This window comes from Uranotaenia lowii, chromosome 2 (genome assembly GCF_029784155.1).
Source record: "Uranotaenia lowii strain MFRU-FL chromosome 2, ASM2978415v1, whole genome shotgun sequence".
In the NCBI taxonomy this organism is placed as follows: domain Eukaryota; kingdom Metazoa; phylum Arthropoda; class Insecta; order Diptera; family Culicidae; genus Uranotaenia; species Uranotaenia lowii.
Window position 1 is genome coordinate 124,123,743 of NC_073692.1, and position 13,296 is coordinate 124,137,038.

At 34.6% G+C, this 13,296-nt stretch overlaps 1 protein-coding gene across 1 annotated transcript in view; it reads right to left on the reverse strand.

Moving 5' to 3' along the window:
- LOC129745328 (uncharacterized) overlaps positions 1 to 984 on the reverse strand; it is an 88,520-nt gene extending 87,536 nt beyond the window's left edge. The window contains exon 1 of the mRNA XM_055738329.1: positions 782 to 984. Within this exon, the coding sequence (XP_055594304.1) occupies positions 782 to 922 (141 nt within the window). The 5' untranslated portion in view covers positions 923 to 984. The remainder of the gene's footprint in view (positions 1 to 781) is intronic.
- Positions 985 to 13,296: the final 12,312 nt, after the last annotated feature.

The window sequence follows — 13,296 nt, forward strand, 5'->3', positions numbered from 1 at the left end:
ACGTATTAGCGACGGAACGATGTGAGAGATCCTTGTTTTCGTGATGAATACGCAAGATTATATAATGCACGAGCTGTTCTTTCGACTCCATTTCCGCGAGTTTTGATCACAGGACTTTAAAACTTGCAGGGTGTAAAAAATGCACTATGAATTAAATCCACCCAAATTTTCATTAAATTCTACCCAACTGATAAAAAAAATAGAGCGATTTATTAGTAAGACAATTTCATCGTGAACACCCTTTATGGACGTTGTTCATGTCAAGTTGGTCTTCGATTGTTTAGGAAAAACTCGTAAAATAGTTATTTTCTGAGAATTCTGAATTTTCTGAAATTTTCGAAAGTTTGGCCATTGTATGCCAATTTGATCCGAACTTTTCAGGAAAAGCTGATGATAAAATGCCAGATGTTTTAATATGTTAACTCCCCATAAATTTTTGAAGACCAAGGACAGTTTTGTCCAACATTATTTGGACGTTGCGGCTAGCGTTGTTGAAAAGGTTGTAAAAATGGAAGTTTTTATTTATGTAACAAAGTTTCTAGAAAAAAATCGTTTAACCAAATATTAAAACCAAAACAGTATTATCCATAGTTTTCTTAGAAAATAATGTTTCTGGTAGTTATTATTAGATATTTCAAGTGATTTTGTTAATTGATCTTAAGTTTTACTTTTGATTCACTTTTTTTTGTATTTTTTTTCCTAAACCGGACTTATATTTGATCTGCAAACAAGTCTTTCAGATCAATAAAAAATCAAACTTCAAAGTCCCAGCGCGACTCACCTTCACCGTAGTCCCCGTCAGCTGAAACACCTTCATGGCCGGATTTTCCTTCGGCGTGTACCGGTAGAACTCCCGGCGGCCCTTGTACCACTTGACCGAGTACAGACTCTCGCCATCCATATCGTAGTGGCAGTAGAGCATGGCGTTGTCCCCTCGACGGACCGCCTGTGGCACCGTGACCCGGACATCCCGCAGGGCTTCGATGACTGTAACGAAAGGGAGAAAAAAATAAATCGTTAAAGGACCTGGTTGTGAAATTGTGTGGGCGATTTTTCACTTTCGACTCCACAACTCGGTTGTTGCCAGATGAGTGAACACAGGACCTGATTGCCTGCGATGTAATTGAAAAATGGCTACAGGAGGTCGAATTGGTTAGAAGATGAAAAAATTAAAGAAATTGACAAAAATTCATTGCATTGAAATGGTCTAGTAGACACGTATAAAAAACTATATTCATAGAAAATTAAAACTAATTGTTATTGTAATTGTTTTATATTGATTTATTGTCAGCTAAAAGATAAAAAAAACATTATTTGGGTCAAGCCCTAATAACACCAAAAAGAAATAAAATTCCTTTGCTGTCCGTGACATATGAAAAAGGGGTTCAAGTTTTCAAATCCAACATATTTTGAGGATTGGGTTGAGTGGGGGTTTGTTTTCACAAATTTATGAAATCTATTAAATTTGTAACACTTCGAGAAATATTTACGTTCTCACAAATCAATTTCAAATATGTTCTTACATTTTTTTAGAACCTTATATTTATTTTTATTTTTTTCCAAATAAGCTCTTCCAAAGTAATTACGGTTGCATTTATTTTCAAACAAATTAATATATCAACTATCGTTATTTGCAATTATTTCAAGTATACATCTATAGAACTTCAGTAATTATTATGCTCCTGAAATTCCCGAAGCACATTCAAGGCATCCGCCCAAGGTCCAAACTTCATCACGGATCAATTAACGAAAGGGATCAAAGTTTCATGCATCCACCCCCGAAAACTTCCAATCGATAGCGATTTTAATTAAACCACAATTTCTGCGAACCAACAAAGATGGGTTGTGCATCTTGCCGGATAATCCCATTTAACTCGAAAATTTTAACATGGAACAACGAAAAACGATAATCATCAACTGCTGGTGGTGGTGGTGCGAGATCTGAAAAAGCGCATCCACTGACTGATTAATCAGAAGGCAAAAAGATAGAAAACGATGAGCAAAACCTTTTTTTAAGAATAAAAAAAAATATAATATTACCCTTAGCTCGCCCATATTTTCAACCGCTCTTCAATCTTCGCAGTAGAAGATTTTAAAAAAGGATTGCAGAGTTTAACTCTTTTCGGTTGCGTTTTTTTGCCGGTGTACTCCCTGATTTGGAAACGCGAATTTTAGGGCATCGTTCTGCACTGACAGCTATCCCATTTCCATCCCCTTGGCTCCCTCTTTCCGACCATTTTGGGGTGTTGAAATTTTCGGGTGGGTAAAGAAAGAGATCCAGTGGGATTCTCGGGGAGCCCGTCGGCAAACAAGATGGTTGATGGATGAATTTTTGATGGCTGCCGGAGGTTTTTCCGGGGACCAGCAGCTGGCTTTGAAGAGGGCGACCGGCGCGGAGGCGTAAATCTAATGAAATTATCTTGTCTGAGACTTTTCAAAGAATCAGCTTTCTCGCTGAAGCGAAGTTTATCTTTCCGATCTGACTTGATGAAATGATTCTTGATTTCTGCGGAAGCAGCTCAAGAAGGCTCAATTGTTGTTGGACAAGGATATGATTTCAGCAGTTGATTCTTCTTTTCTGGTTTTTTTTTATCTAGATCCATTTCCTGTGTCTTGAGATAGAAGAGCAACAGTCAGTCAGAACAAAGTGAATTTTAATTATTGATGAGCAACTTAAGCGATTGGTTTCCTCAATTATGAAAACAGTAATCGTTTCATTAGGGGAATGCTTATGAAGTTTCATTCTGAAAATGTTGTTTTCATTCAAAATGAAAGAAAAGGCCCACTCAGTTTGATGTGCTGGAAGGCAAAGCAAAACTACGAAATAATAATGACATCGATGAAATCTGATTTTATTTTGACAAATTCTAAATTCCTGATACATTTAGAGATGATTTCCACAATTTTAGGACCTTAAACCCGTTTTCAGAAGAAAGCGGCCGAATAGGATCAAGGTTATTCATGAAAAACTGCATTTTCATATTCCTCCCGAGCAAAATGTCTTAAAATCCCATACAAACTTTAGGCTCGTTGAGCGACTATTTCCCGTGATCCGTTCTTACTCAAATTTGGCATGAGACCTTGTAATAGGCCTAAGAACAATTTCAGCCTGCAGCGCATAACATTTCACAAGATTGAAATTTCTCATACAAATTTTAGGCAGTCTAATGTACGTATTTAAACTGGGATGGATGTGAACGAGTAATGCTGTTCAGCTTTTGTGTACAAAATAAAGTGGATTTTTTAATGCGAAAAAACGTTAATAGCAACTTTTCAAGTGTTGAATATAGTCATCAAACTTAAAGCCACATTTTTCGATCGGATGACATGCAGAGAACCTACTTCCTGGAGACAAAATTGTCCTGATACGGGTCGATATACGTTGGTCCGGAACTCAGAAAACTTGACAATAAGTCGAATTTTGAAGTACTCAAAATCATCTATCCAAATATTTCATCATATTCCTGCATTTTCAGGCTACATGAAACCTTGAAAATGATAATCATAAGTTTGCCTGATTATGAGTTCTCAGAGCAATGCAAAGAAAAGTTTGAACATTTTTTTTAAATTTCACAAAGATTTGCTTACATTGAATGACGAATGGATAATGAAATCGCGAATATATTTTTCTTTGCAATTATTTTTATACTTCGGTTAGGCATATTTTACACCTAATTCAATAAATATTTGTGTTTTGAGATTAGGTTAAAATTTTTTAGAGATGTACCGAATAGTGGTATTCGGCGAACGGCCGAATACCGAATATTGACCTTTTCAACTATTCGGTTAAACGAATATTCGGCCGAATATTCGGTCGAATATTCTGTTGAGTTTTCAGTAAAAAATACTTCTATTTCTACTGATATTTATAATAGAAATCTTCTTTTTCTGCCATCTTAATGTGCCTCGATTATTTGCAACCAGATGTATCAGATCTTTTTTTAAGTAAAGGTCTATTTCATTTTCAAATAGTCACCATTAGCTAAAAAACATCAGATACCTAGTTCTAGGACGTTAATTACAAAAGAAATTGGATTCCAGTGAAATATGGGACAAAAAATGTCAAAACAGGTGTTAAGCTATTTGAAATTGCTTTTTCATGTCGAAAAGTATGAATGTCTAATTTTTGCTAGATGTCATCAAAATAGTTGACAAAAAGAACCGTGATCTCTGACCTCAAGCATACAATTATACGAAACTTATCTACACATTTGGGTCTGAACGATTTTTTGAACAACTTGTTTAAAACAGGGTCAATCTGAACAGAAACTAGGCAATATTCCCAAACATACAAGAGGAAAAAGAAACAAAATTACTCAAAATTAAAACTTTTCATCGAATTACAACAGCAGTGTTCAAATCGAATCTAACGAATAAATTTACTCTAAAAAATCGATGATGATGATGATCGCAATGATTTTTTTAATTTGATTTAGCAAAAAAGTCTGAATAAACCCGAGTAAAAGGCGGAAAATTTTAAAATTATGTGGCCATCCTGGGCAGATTTAACTTTTCTTGAATTCTTTATTTGGTTTATGGGCAATCCTGGATAAATCAAGTAAATGTGGAATAAACGTAAATCAAAGTATAATGCTCTCTACAGTGAAAAATATACGGTTACATCTAAAATGTTTTACTGAAACCCAAAGTTTTTGATGATTTTGAAGGTTTTTCAACATAACTTTTGGATATTTTATAAATTATCCAACATCAGTTTACAAATTTGAGAAGTCTGTTTTTGTATAAAAAAATAAATATTCGGCCTATTCGGCCGCATACCTAGCTTAACTATTCGGTGAGCCGAATATTCGGCTTAACGATTTTTTGGCGGTATTCGGCGCCGAATATTCGGCCGACCGAATATTCGGTACATCTCTAAAAATTTTTATATGTAATCTAGCTGCGAAACACGAAAAATATTTTAGGTTTTGAAACTTCAACTAGATGTTTAAAAAAACTCCACATAACTCCACTGTAATTTTACTTTGGGTAGATTTTCACATTTCTGGACTACAAAATATTGAAAATTGGGCTGCCTGCCTTGGAAGAGTTGTACCACTTTTCTATTCAAATTTGACTTCTAAGTAAATAATCTCTCGGATCACGAACTAAATTGATATTAAATTGGATCTCTGGGTTCAATTTTCTCGAAAATTGATTCATAAAACATTATTATCATATTCTGAAGCACTATCGGTATGAGTTTAAGTGTATTTTTTTTATTAATGAATAACTCCCAAACCACGATTGAACTACGGTTCTCAAATAGTGTTCTAATTATTGACCAAATTATAGAACCTTTTTGCTGGTTGAAATTCATGAGAACCAATTAAAATGGAACTATGGTATTATTATAAAGATATAAATATAAAAAAAAATCAAAAAGAAACTCAAAAATCAAATAAGAAAATAAAACATCAAACAAAAAGTGTTTGGTCCGTTAAAGTTTTCGAGAAATTTTGTTAGCTATGAATTTAACAACCTACCAAATCCAAGCTAAAAAATGTCGCATTTGAAGAATCCTACGATTTATGTAGATGAACAAACTTTTGTTGAGCTACTGATAGCACTAAATAATTTGATTGATTCTGTTACTCCAGTAGTAAAAATTGAAAAAAAATAACTGAATCAAAGCAATCGATTGCTCGATGATCAATCAAAAACGGTCACTGAAGAAGGTAGTAAGTTGCTATCGAAATACCGGTATATGAACTTTTCATTTACCGTGGTTGAATTAAAAGAAATCTTTCGATTGCTTTGATTCAGTTGAATCATTCAACCAAGTAGGCTCACAACACAACTGAAAAAATAAGAAATGGACATGAGTTCCTATGATTGCTACTATAGAAGTGGATCTGAATACATTTACTGCATAAATAATTCACAGAAAAAAAAACAGTGTAGGATGGGAACGTTGCAATATTTATGAAGCAATTAAGGTTTTAAGAAGCTACAAAGGTTTGAAATTTGGCCACAAAGTTGAGCATTGTATAGACCCGATTTGTTTAGCTAAGTGTGGTGATAGTCATGAAACGAAAAAGTGTACTTTTCAATGTGAAAAGAGTCCCGAGCAGACTTTTATGGCAAAATTATACCTTATTTTGCTATCATGCCTTGAAAGTAAAATGAGGTATCATTTTGCCCGAATAAAGGTGGTACAATGCCAAAATTTGGGTCTCACTTTTCATATATCGATACCACAATAATGCCAACTGTAGGTTTCACTGAAACCTTAATGATACCTCGTTTAACCACCTTCTCAAAACGCGTTTTGAGAGCACAATGATGCCAGTTTTTGGCTTCGATTTCATCAAAAATTTGGCATCGGTGTGCCTTCAAAATTCCTTTGAAAAGGCTGGCTTAACGAGGTGTCAATGAGCTTTCAATACAACTAAAATTTTGCATAACTGTGAAATCCGTGTATGATAAATGAAAGCGATAATAGTGCATTGTTTCACCTTTATTCGTACAAAATGATACCAAATTTTGCTAACAAAGCATAATAGCAGAATTTTGTAAAATTTTGCTCGAGCACTAAAATCGCCTTCATTTATGCAAGGCTCCGTTATACATGGGAAATAAATATTCAAGCATTTTTCAAAATCGCCTTTATTTATGCAATGCATCAAGCACCTTATATTAGAAAATTATTTAAAATAAATTTAAAGCGATTAATTGTTCCTATTCCTAGTTTGATTTAAACATGTATAACATGGATTAATGTGGGAATATTTTGTTACTCAAATTAAGCAGTGTTAGGAGTGTAAATACAGATCATTGTAATTTGACTATGCATCGGGTAAACACTAATCGATATGCTCGATAAACATTCTTAAAAGAATTAAAAATTCAAATGACCTTATGTACTAACTGTAAAACTACAACTCAAAGATGAAAATTTGTATAAATGTATCACTTGAAATGTAAAAACCATACTCCTAGGTAAAAGTTATAAACGAAATAAATTTAAGCTTTAAAAAAAAAAGCTATGCATCGGGTTTCATACCTATTCTGTGGATGTATCGTTGGTTCTGTTTTGTTCAATACTTAGAATATACAAAAGTTAGTTGTTGAGTTGGAAAATTAATCGACTTGCTTTTTGCTTCACCCAAAACTTTACAAAATAAGTTGATATCTTTTCGAAGAACCTCTTAAATAGAATTTCTTCAACCAAATAACATTCTTCAAATATAAACTATGCTTTCAACAAAAACTCAAATCAGAATCCAAGTCCTAAATTTGAATTTAAGTCTCAAATAAAGTTGGGCTTCTTAATTATGGATCAGAGTTATAATTCTAAATGTAAATCCTTAGCCTACAATCAGACACTGATGTTAAATTTCAAAATATGTGGATTTTGACTTCCTTCGGTTCATAGCTAATTTCACGACATGTACATGTACATATTTCAAATTACCTCACAAAAATTAGTACGCAATAATTCCTACAACGTGTCTATGGTGTCACGTTATGATCGCGAAATTAAATAAATTGAATTATTGTCTAGAAAATCAAACATTGAAAGTCATTCAAAATCAGACAGATTGCAGTAATTAAAGTCTAAAGAAACGTGACCTTATATGTACTAAGCTCAATCAAAGAATTGTCGGATTTGTCTTAATCCATTTTAAAATACAGATTTTTTTTAGATATTTAAGACGTCCTACGAGGGAATAGAGGATTCCAGATTACAATAATAATCTTGTATATGTAAACAAAAAACTAGCATCTACGAATCAACAGAAACCAACATTTGACCTGCTGAGATACTTTACAGCGTTGATAAATTTTTGAGAACCGTTTGTGTTAGGACCATCGTTGGCCATTGACACGCCTGAACTATCGAAACTTTCCATTTGATTTACTGCAACGAAACTATGAAATGCAAACTATTAGAGCATGCCTTGCAGCATTAGATAGACGTTTTTTTCAATGTATTTCTAATTCGCCTTTTGTTATGCAAACTAAATGATTCTATTCGAAGCCATGGCAGGTATGGAATAATCTTATTTCATATTTGAGGATGTTTTGCATTATTTTGCTCAAAGCTTCTAACTCAATAATCTGTGTTCAAATTCACAGTTAACGTTGATATTAGTTTTGCATAAAACTTAACTTATTTTTATCGAATCTTGCATAGCAACTTAGATACTTGTCCGACACTGTGTGCGACTGACTGGGGCTGCATCACCAACGGTACGGGAAATCCAAGTGGGCATCGGCTGATCGTCCAGAAACCCTAGATCACTTGGAGAGAAAAGCTTTCTTCATCGGGAAACATCTCAGCGTCGAATTCGATTGTATTTGGGTCGGTAACCTGATCAAATCACGAGCCGAGGCTTGCTACTAGACAGTAGTAGTTTCATGGCGGTCTCAATCCACCCATACTTAAGTTTAGCAAGTTTTTTGAAGCTGAAAAAACCAAAAATTATTGCACAAAAGTCTCAGTTGGTATAAAAATACTCTCCCTTTTCATTAAAAAAAAAATTAATTACCTTTCATTTTGCATGGTTCGGTTCGGATATGATAGCTTATTTTCGCCCGGTTACAATTGAGCCAAAGTTTCCGTCTATAGAATTTCAAGTTTGAATCCAAAGGGTCATTAAAACCCAGTACTTCTGCGTTTTTTGTCGGAATAAACATTCTCTGCTGTGAAAAGGTTCTCTTAGAGAGTGGCATTATTCAAAATAATTATATAATAGTTACCTCTAATATTTCCTGATCTTGGTCCAAAGTATATTTTAAGTTGCACAGCACTTTGTTATTTATATACATTTTAATAGAAATCGTTACGATCCGGGAGCAAACGGTACAAACTCAAACACTTTCGATGCACTGATGATTGTTTAATTTGTTTTCTGTTTTGTTTTCGATTCGTGGTAGGATCAGTGACAGCGAGCATATGCCTAGCGGTACTTTAAATGGTTGGTTAAAAAAATTATTTTTCATTTAAGTCCGTTTTAATATTTATTATTTAGTTTTATCCGTAAGTTATGACAATGATCAAAGTTTGGATAATAAATCGGTCTTTTAATTAATGCCTTATTAAGACACGAACGCCACAAACGTGGTAAAGTGTCTATAATCAGAGAAAAAAAATTAATGCGTTATTGCGGTTATTGCGTGTTTATTACTTAAGTTTCAAATTTCGGTTTAGGTAGTTTTCTAAGTTTCGTGAAATAATACACAAAAATAGGATCTGTTTTGGTTATCGAGCGAATAGCGGAGTAAACGACAAACGTATGATTCACAGAAGCACGGGGTGGATTCTCAACTCTTTGATGTAGGTTTAGTTTAAAATTGCCATTCAATGAATCTCAGGTCGCCTAAGATAGCGTCCTGTCTTTTCGGTATTTAAAAAAACTAAGGCCTCTCAGGGTAGCTGTAGCCTTGATATAAATCGCCATGGACCACAAAGATGATATATATTTTGATTTATTCAGTTTCAAATTAACTTTTTCAAGAACTGGTGATAAAAAATGATGCGAATTGAACCCAGTTTTTCACAGTTTAAAACAGTTTTTTCACCCGAGGATAGGATTTTATTTGAGTCCTAGATTTATTCTAATCAGGAATAGATGTGACAGTAGGCTCAAGTTATATTTAATTTTATACTATTTTTTTCAAAAATGTGAATTTGTTTTTAAAGTATTGCTCTGGTGATTGTTATTCTAATGATATTAATTTTTTTTTGTGAATATTTGTCAATGTCCCATAATCATTTGTTTTCTGATAAAATCATTGCAAAATGTCTTATTTACAATTTATTCAAAAAGTTAAATAATATGATTTTTTTTAAATAAAATAAAAGTAAGATAATAAAAAAAAGTTGAAAAGTTTAAAATTGCGTAAATTTATTTTTACAACAAACGATAAACATGATGCTATTTCGTTTAAATGCAAACAATTCATTTGATTTATTTGAGTCGCCGAAACGTCAAAAGAAAAAAATAAACTGACAAATTGAAATTTCTTTTGGATGTGGAAAATTTAATTCCATAATTTATTGGTGCTCATGTATCTTCAGTTTTTAAAATATTGATACCTTAATGATGCTTATTTTTGCAATCTCTGAAAAATTATAACCCAAAAATGCGCGCATTTTATTCATAGAAAAATGAGTACCAAATCAAGCTATCATTCTGATCTCACTTTTTTTCTTTATTGTTTTAAATCAAAGCTCAATGATATATTGTTTTGTTATTTTTAAAAATAAAACCAAATAGTGCTTTCATATATTGGTTTGACATCGTTTTTCGACATATTGATGCTTAAATTATACCTTATTTTGCCAACGGAAAATGCCAAATTATGCTATCTTTTTTATCTCACTTCCCGCACTATAAAAATAAATGAAACCTTAATGATGCCTCGTTTTGTTATCTTGGAAAAACCAAAAAAAGCTTTCATTTTGGTCTCAATGCCATATAAAGGTATTGGTTAGGTATCATCTTTCCACATATTGATGCTTTAATGAAACCTAGTTTTGCTATCGGAAAAAATACAATACTAAATTATGCTATCATTTTGGCATTGATAGCTCATTTTGGTAACTGTTTGCTATCGATTCAGGCATCAAAGTCTGCTCGGGGTATTATTCTACACAGTTCACAGTACATTAATTTACATTTCCATTTCACGATGGAACTGAACTTGGAGCAACATCAGACTGTTATCATCCAGCATAGAGTTGTTATTATAAGCTGTATAAATGAAAAGTTTCAAATGCAAAAAACTAGTGAAAGCTAGTTTAGGTTAAGTTAACGTGCTTGAAAAAAATTTAAAAAATTATTTGAAACTTAAACAATCGAAATGATTTTGATTTTCATAGTTTTAAAAACTTTTAAAAACAGAACAGACATGAACTTGGGAAAACGTGTAAAAATATTGCCGACATGAATGTATGAACGTAATTTTTTAATTTTTGGAAACAGAAAACTAATGTTGAATAACAAAAATCCATCAAATTCATTGCTGACGCATAAATTATATATGATTAGATAGCTAAGGTATCAAGCGGCTGGTTAAGATGGTGCCTTTTTTAAACGAAAAATTATGTCTGAGTCCAACAAGCTGCACGATTGAAAATGCCCAAACAATATTCAAAACATGATTTGAACCAAGCGTGATCCTAGAGCTTGCCCTTGTGGGAGGGGGGCTCGTCTAATAAAAATAACTTTTATATCTAGTCAAAAATAACTTTCATTAGTGAGCGGGGAGGGATGCTGTAGGGGAACATGCCCTATTATGCGCCACTTAAGCGAATCGCTGATTTTCTATGTATTCCACGTACAAATTGTGTTAAAAATCGGTGTAATCGTTGAAGAAAAGTGTTTTCTACAAATGCCTATGATTTTATATTACTCAAATTGCTATAGTTGCTTCAAAAACTTGATTTTTTAAAACCATATTCAAAGCCACAGAACAAAACTGTGTTGCAAATACGCGCCGCTGTGTATTCAATATGCGCCTAGCAGCCGAACACACCCGCAAGCAGCCGAAGACCGAAAACACACCAATACTTACAGACACTTTGACTGAAAAAAAAACCAAAATGGACTTATCAAAATTAAAAAAAAAAATGGAAAAGTAGATTGTTTGGGCTGAATTATCGCTCAAAATATGGTTTTAGACTTTTTGTTCATTTTCAATGAAAATTGGCCTTTTTGTAAAATTTATGCTATTTTCAGCCTACTACGATTGGCGCGTTATAATGAGCGCATGGGCCGTGATAGAACATACCCATTGTTGATGTACCACACTAAGCGCGATGTTATTATGTTAAACCCACGAAGCAAAGGATCCCCAGAAAGAAGAGCGAAACAGCTGATGTTTCCAGCACTTAGATATAAGAACCAAGAACTAAGAAAAACGGCATCCAAAAATCACCATTTTATAAAATATTGTATCACTTTGTTCAGAATTGCCGGTAGAACTAGTCGTATCGACCCACTTACTAATTTAGAGAATATATGTTAAATGTAGTATTCGAGTAATAAAAGTTGTTTGATGTAGAAGTTGTTTTTGGAACCAAATAAAGTTGTACTTTTTGTGTAAATAAACTGTTGTACTAATGTGAAACCAAGTCGAAGTTATTACTTACCGTGGCAGAAGAAATTGTCATCACAACCAAGGATCACCCAGGCTACTCCCCAAGGAATCATCCAACCCAAGGTACCCACGGTCTTAAGGAAGAACCCACCCACATACAGTCCACTCAGGTTCAAGCAAGGGCTTGGACCGCACCCCAACATTTTGGTCCTTCGAGCCGGATCACCAGCTGCCGTTCCCTGGAAGTAAACAATTTCGGCTGCATTCGCCATTTCACATCGCCAAGACAACACCGGTCATCAATCAACCACTATTGGCTCACTATCATCATCTCCATCATCATAATCTTCGCACTGATGCTAGCAACTCACGGGTGAGTTGGCTATTCCACGAGCTCACCAAACACCGGACCCTACCAACACTTCAAGCTATCGCCGTTTATCTGTAAGCGCTGCGTTTAGCCGAATTGATTTCTGGATACGTTCGGAAATCTGTTGGATTGCTCCGTAGTACAATCAGGCATCAACTAGACTGCATCTTCGGTGGATTTCACTGGTTTCCCAGGTAAATAAAACTACTTGCAGTCTATGTTCAGTCGATGCATGGACCTCTTTGTGTTTACTACATCATCCCATTTTCGTTTCCATAAACAACACGTAAACAACACGGAGCATTACTAAGCTCGTATTGGTACGAGCTATCATCAAACTCACCTCTACTTTGGTAAAACACCGATCGTACAAGATCACCACCACTGAAGTCAGCGAAGCGATCACCAACACCGAGATTGGCAAACTGATCACCACTACCGAACCATCAGTGACGACATCGATCGCCACACGTGGAGGATTTTCGAGCCGACGTCAAGGGTGACGTCATCACTGCCAGCCAATAAACCCAATCATTCAGCCAACTAATTAACCATCCCGACGGTTAATTTCTCAACACTTCCGACTTCATTCACCGGCAATTTAACCACATCACCTTCTTGGCATCCCATTCCCGTGAGGCACACCGATATTCAGCACCCCACAAACTCCGTGATTCCAAGGTCACGGTCAACACTAGGCGAAAGGTCGCCATTATTCTTTTCACGGTCAAGTGCTTCTCGTGATACTCACCGCAGCCAAAAGATATTCCAGCCAGCCCCGTTCTTGAGCACGACACCACACGCCCGGATTACCGAAACCAATCGAAACCGACGGTTTTTTTTCCCGAACACGGCCACGTTCGGTCAGCGCAACT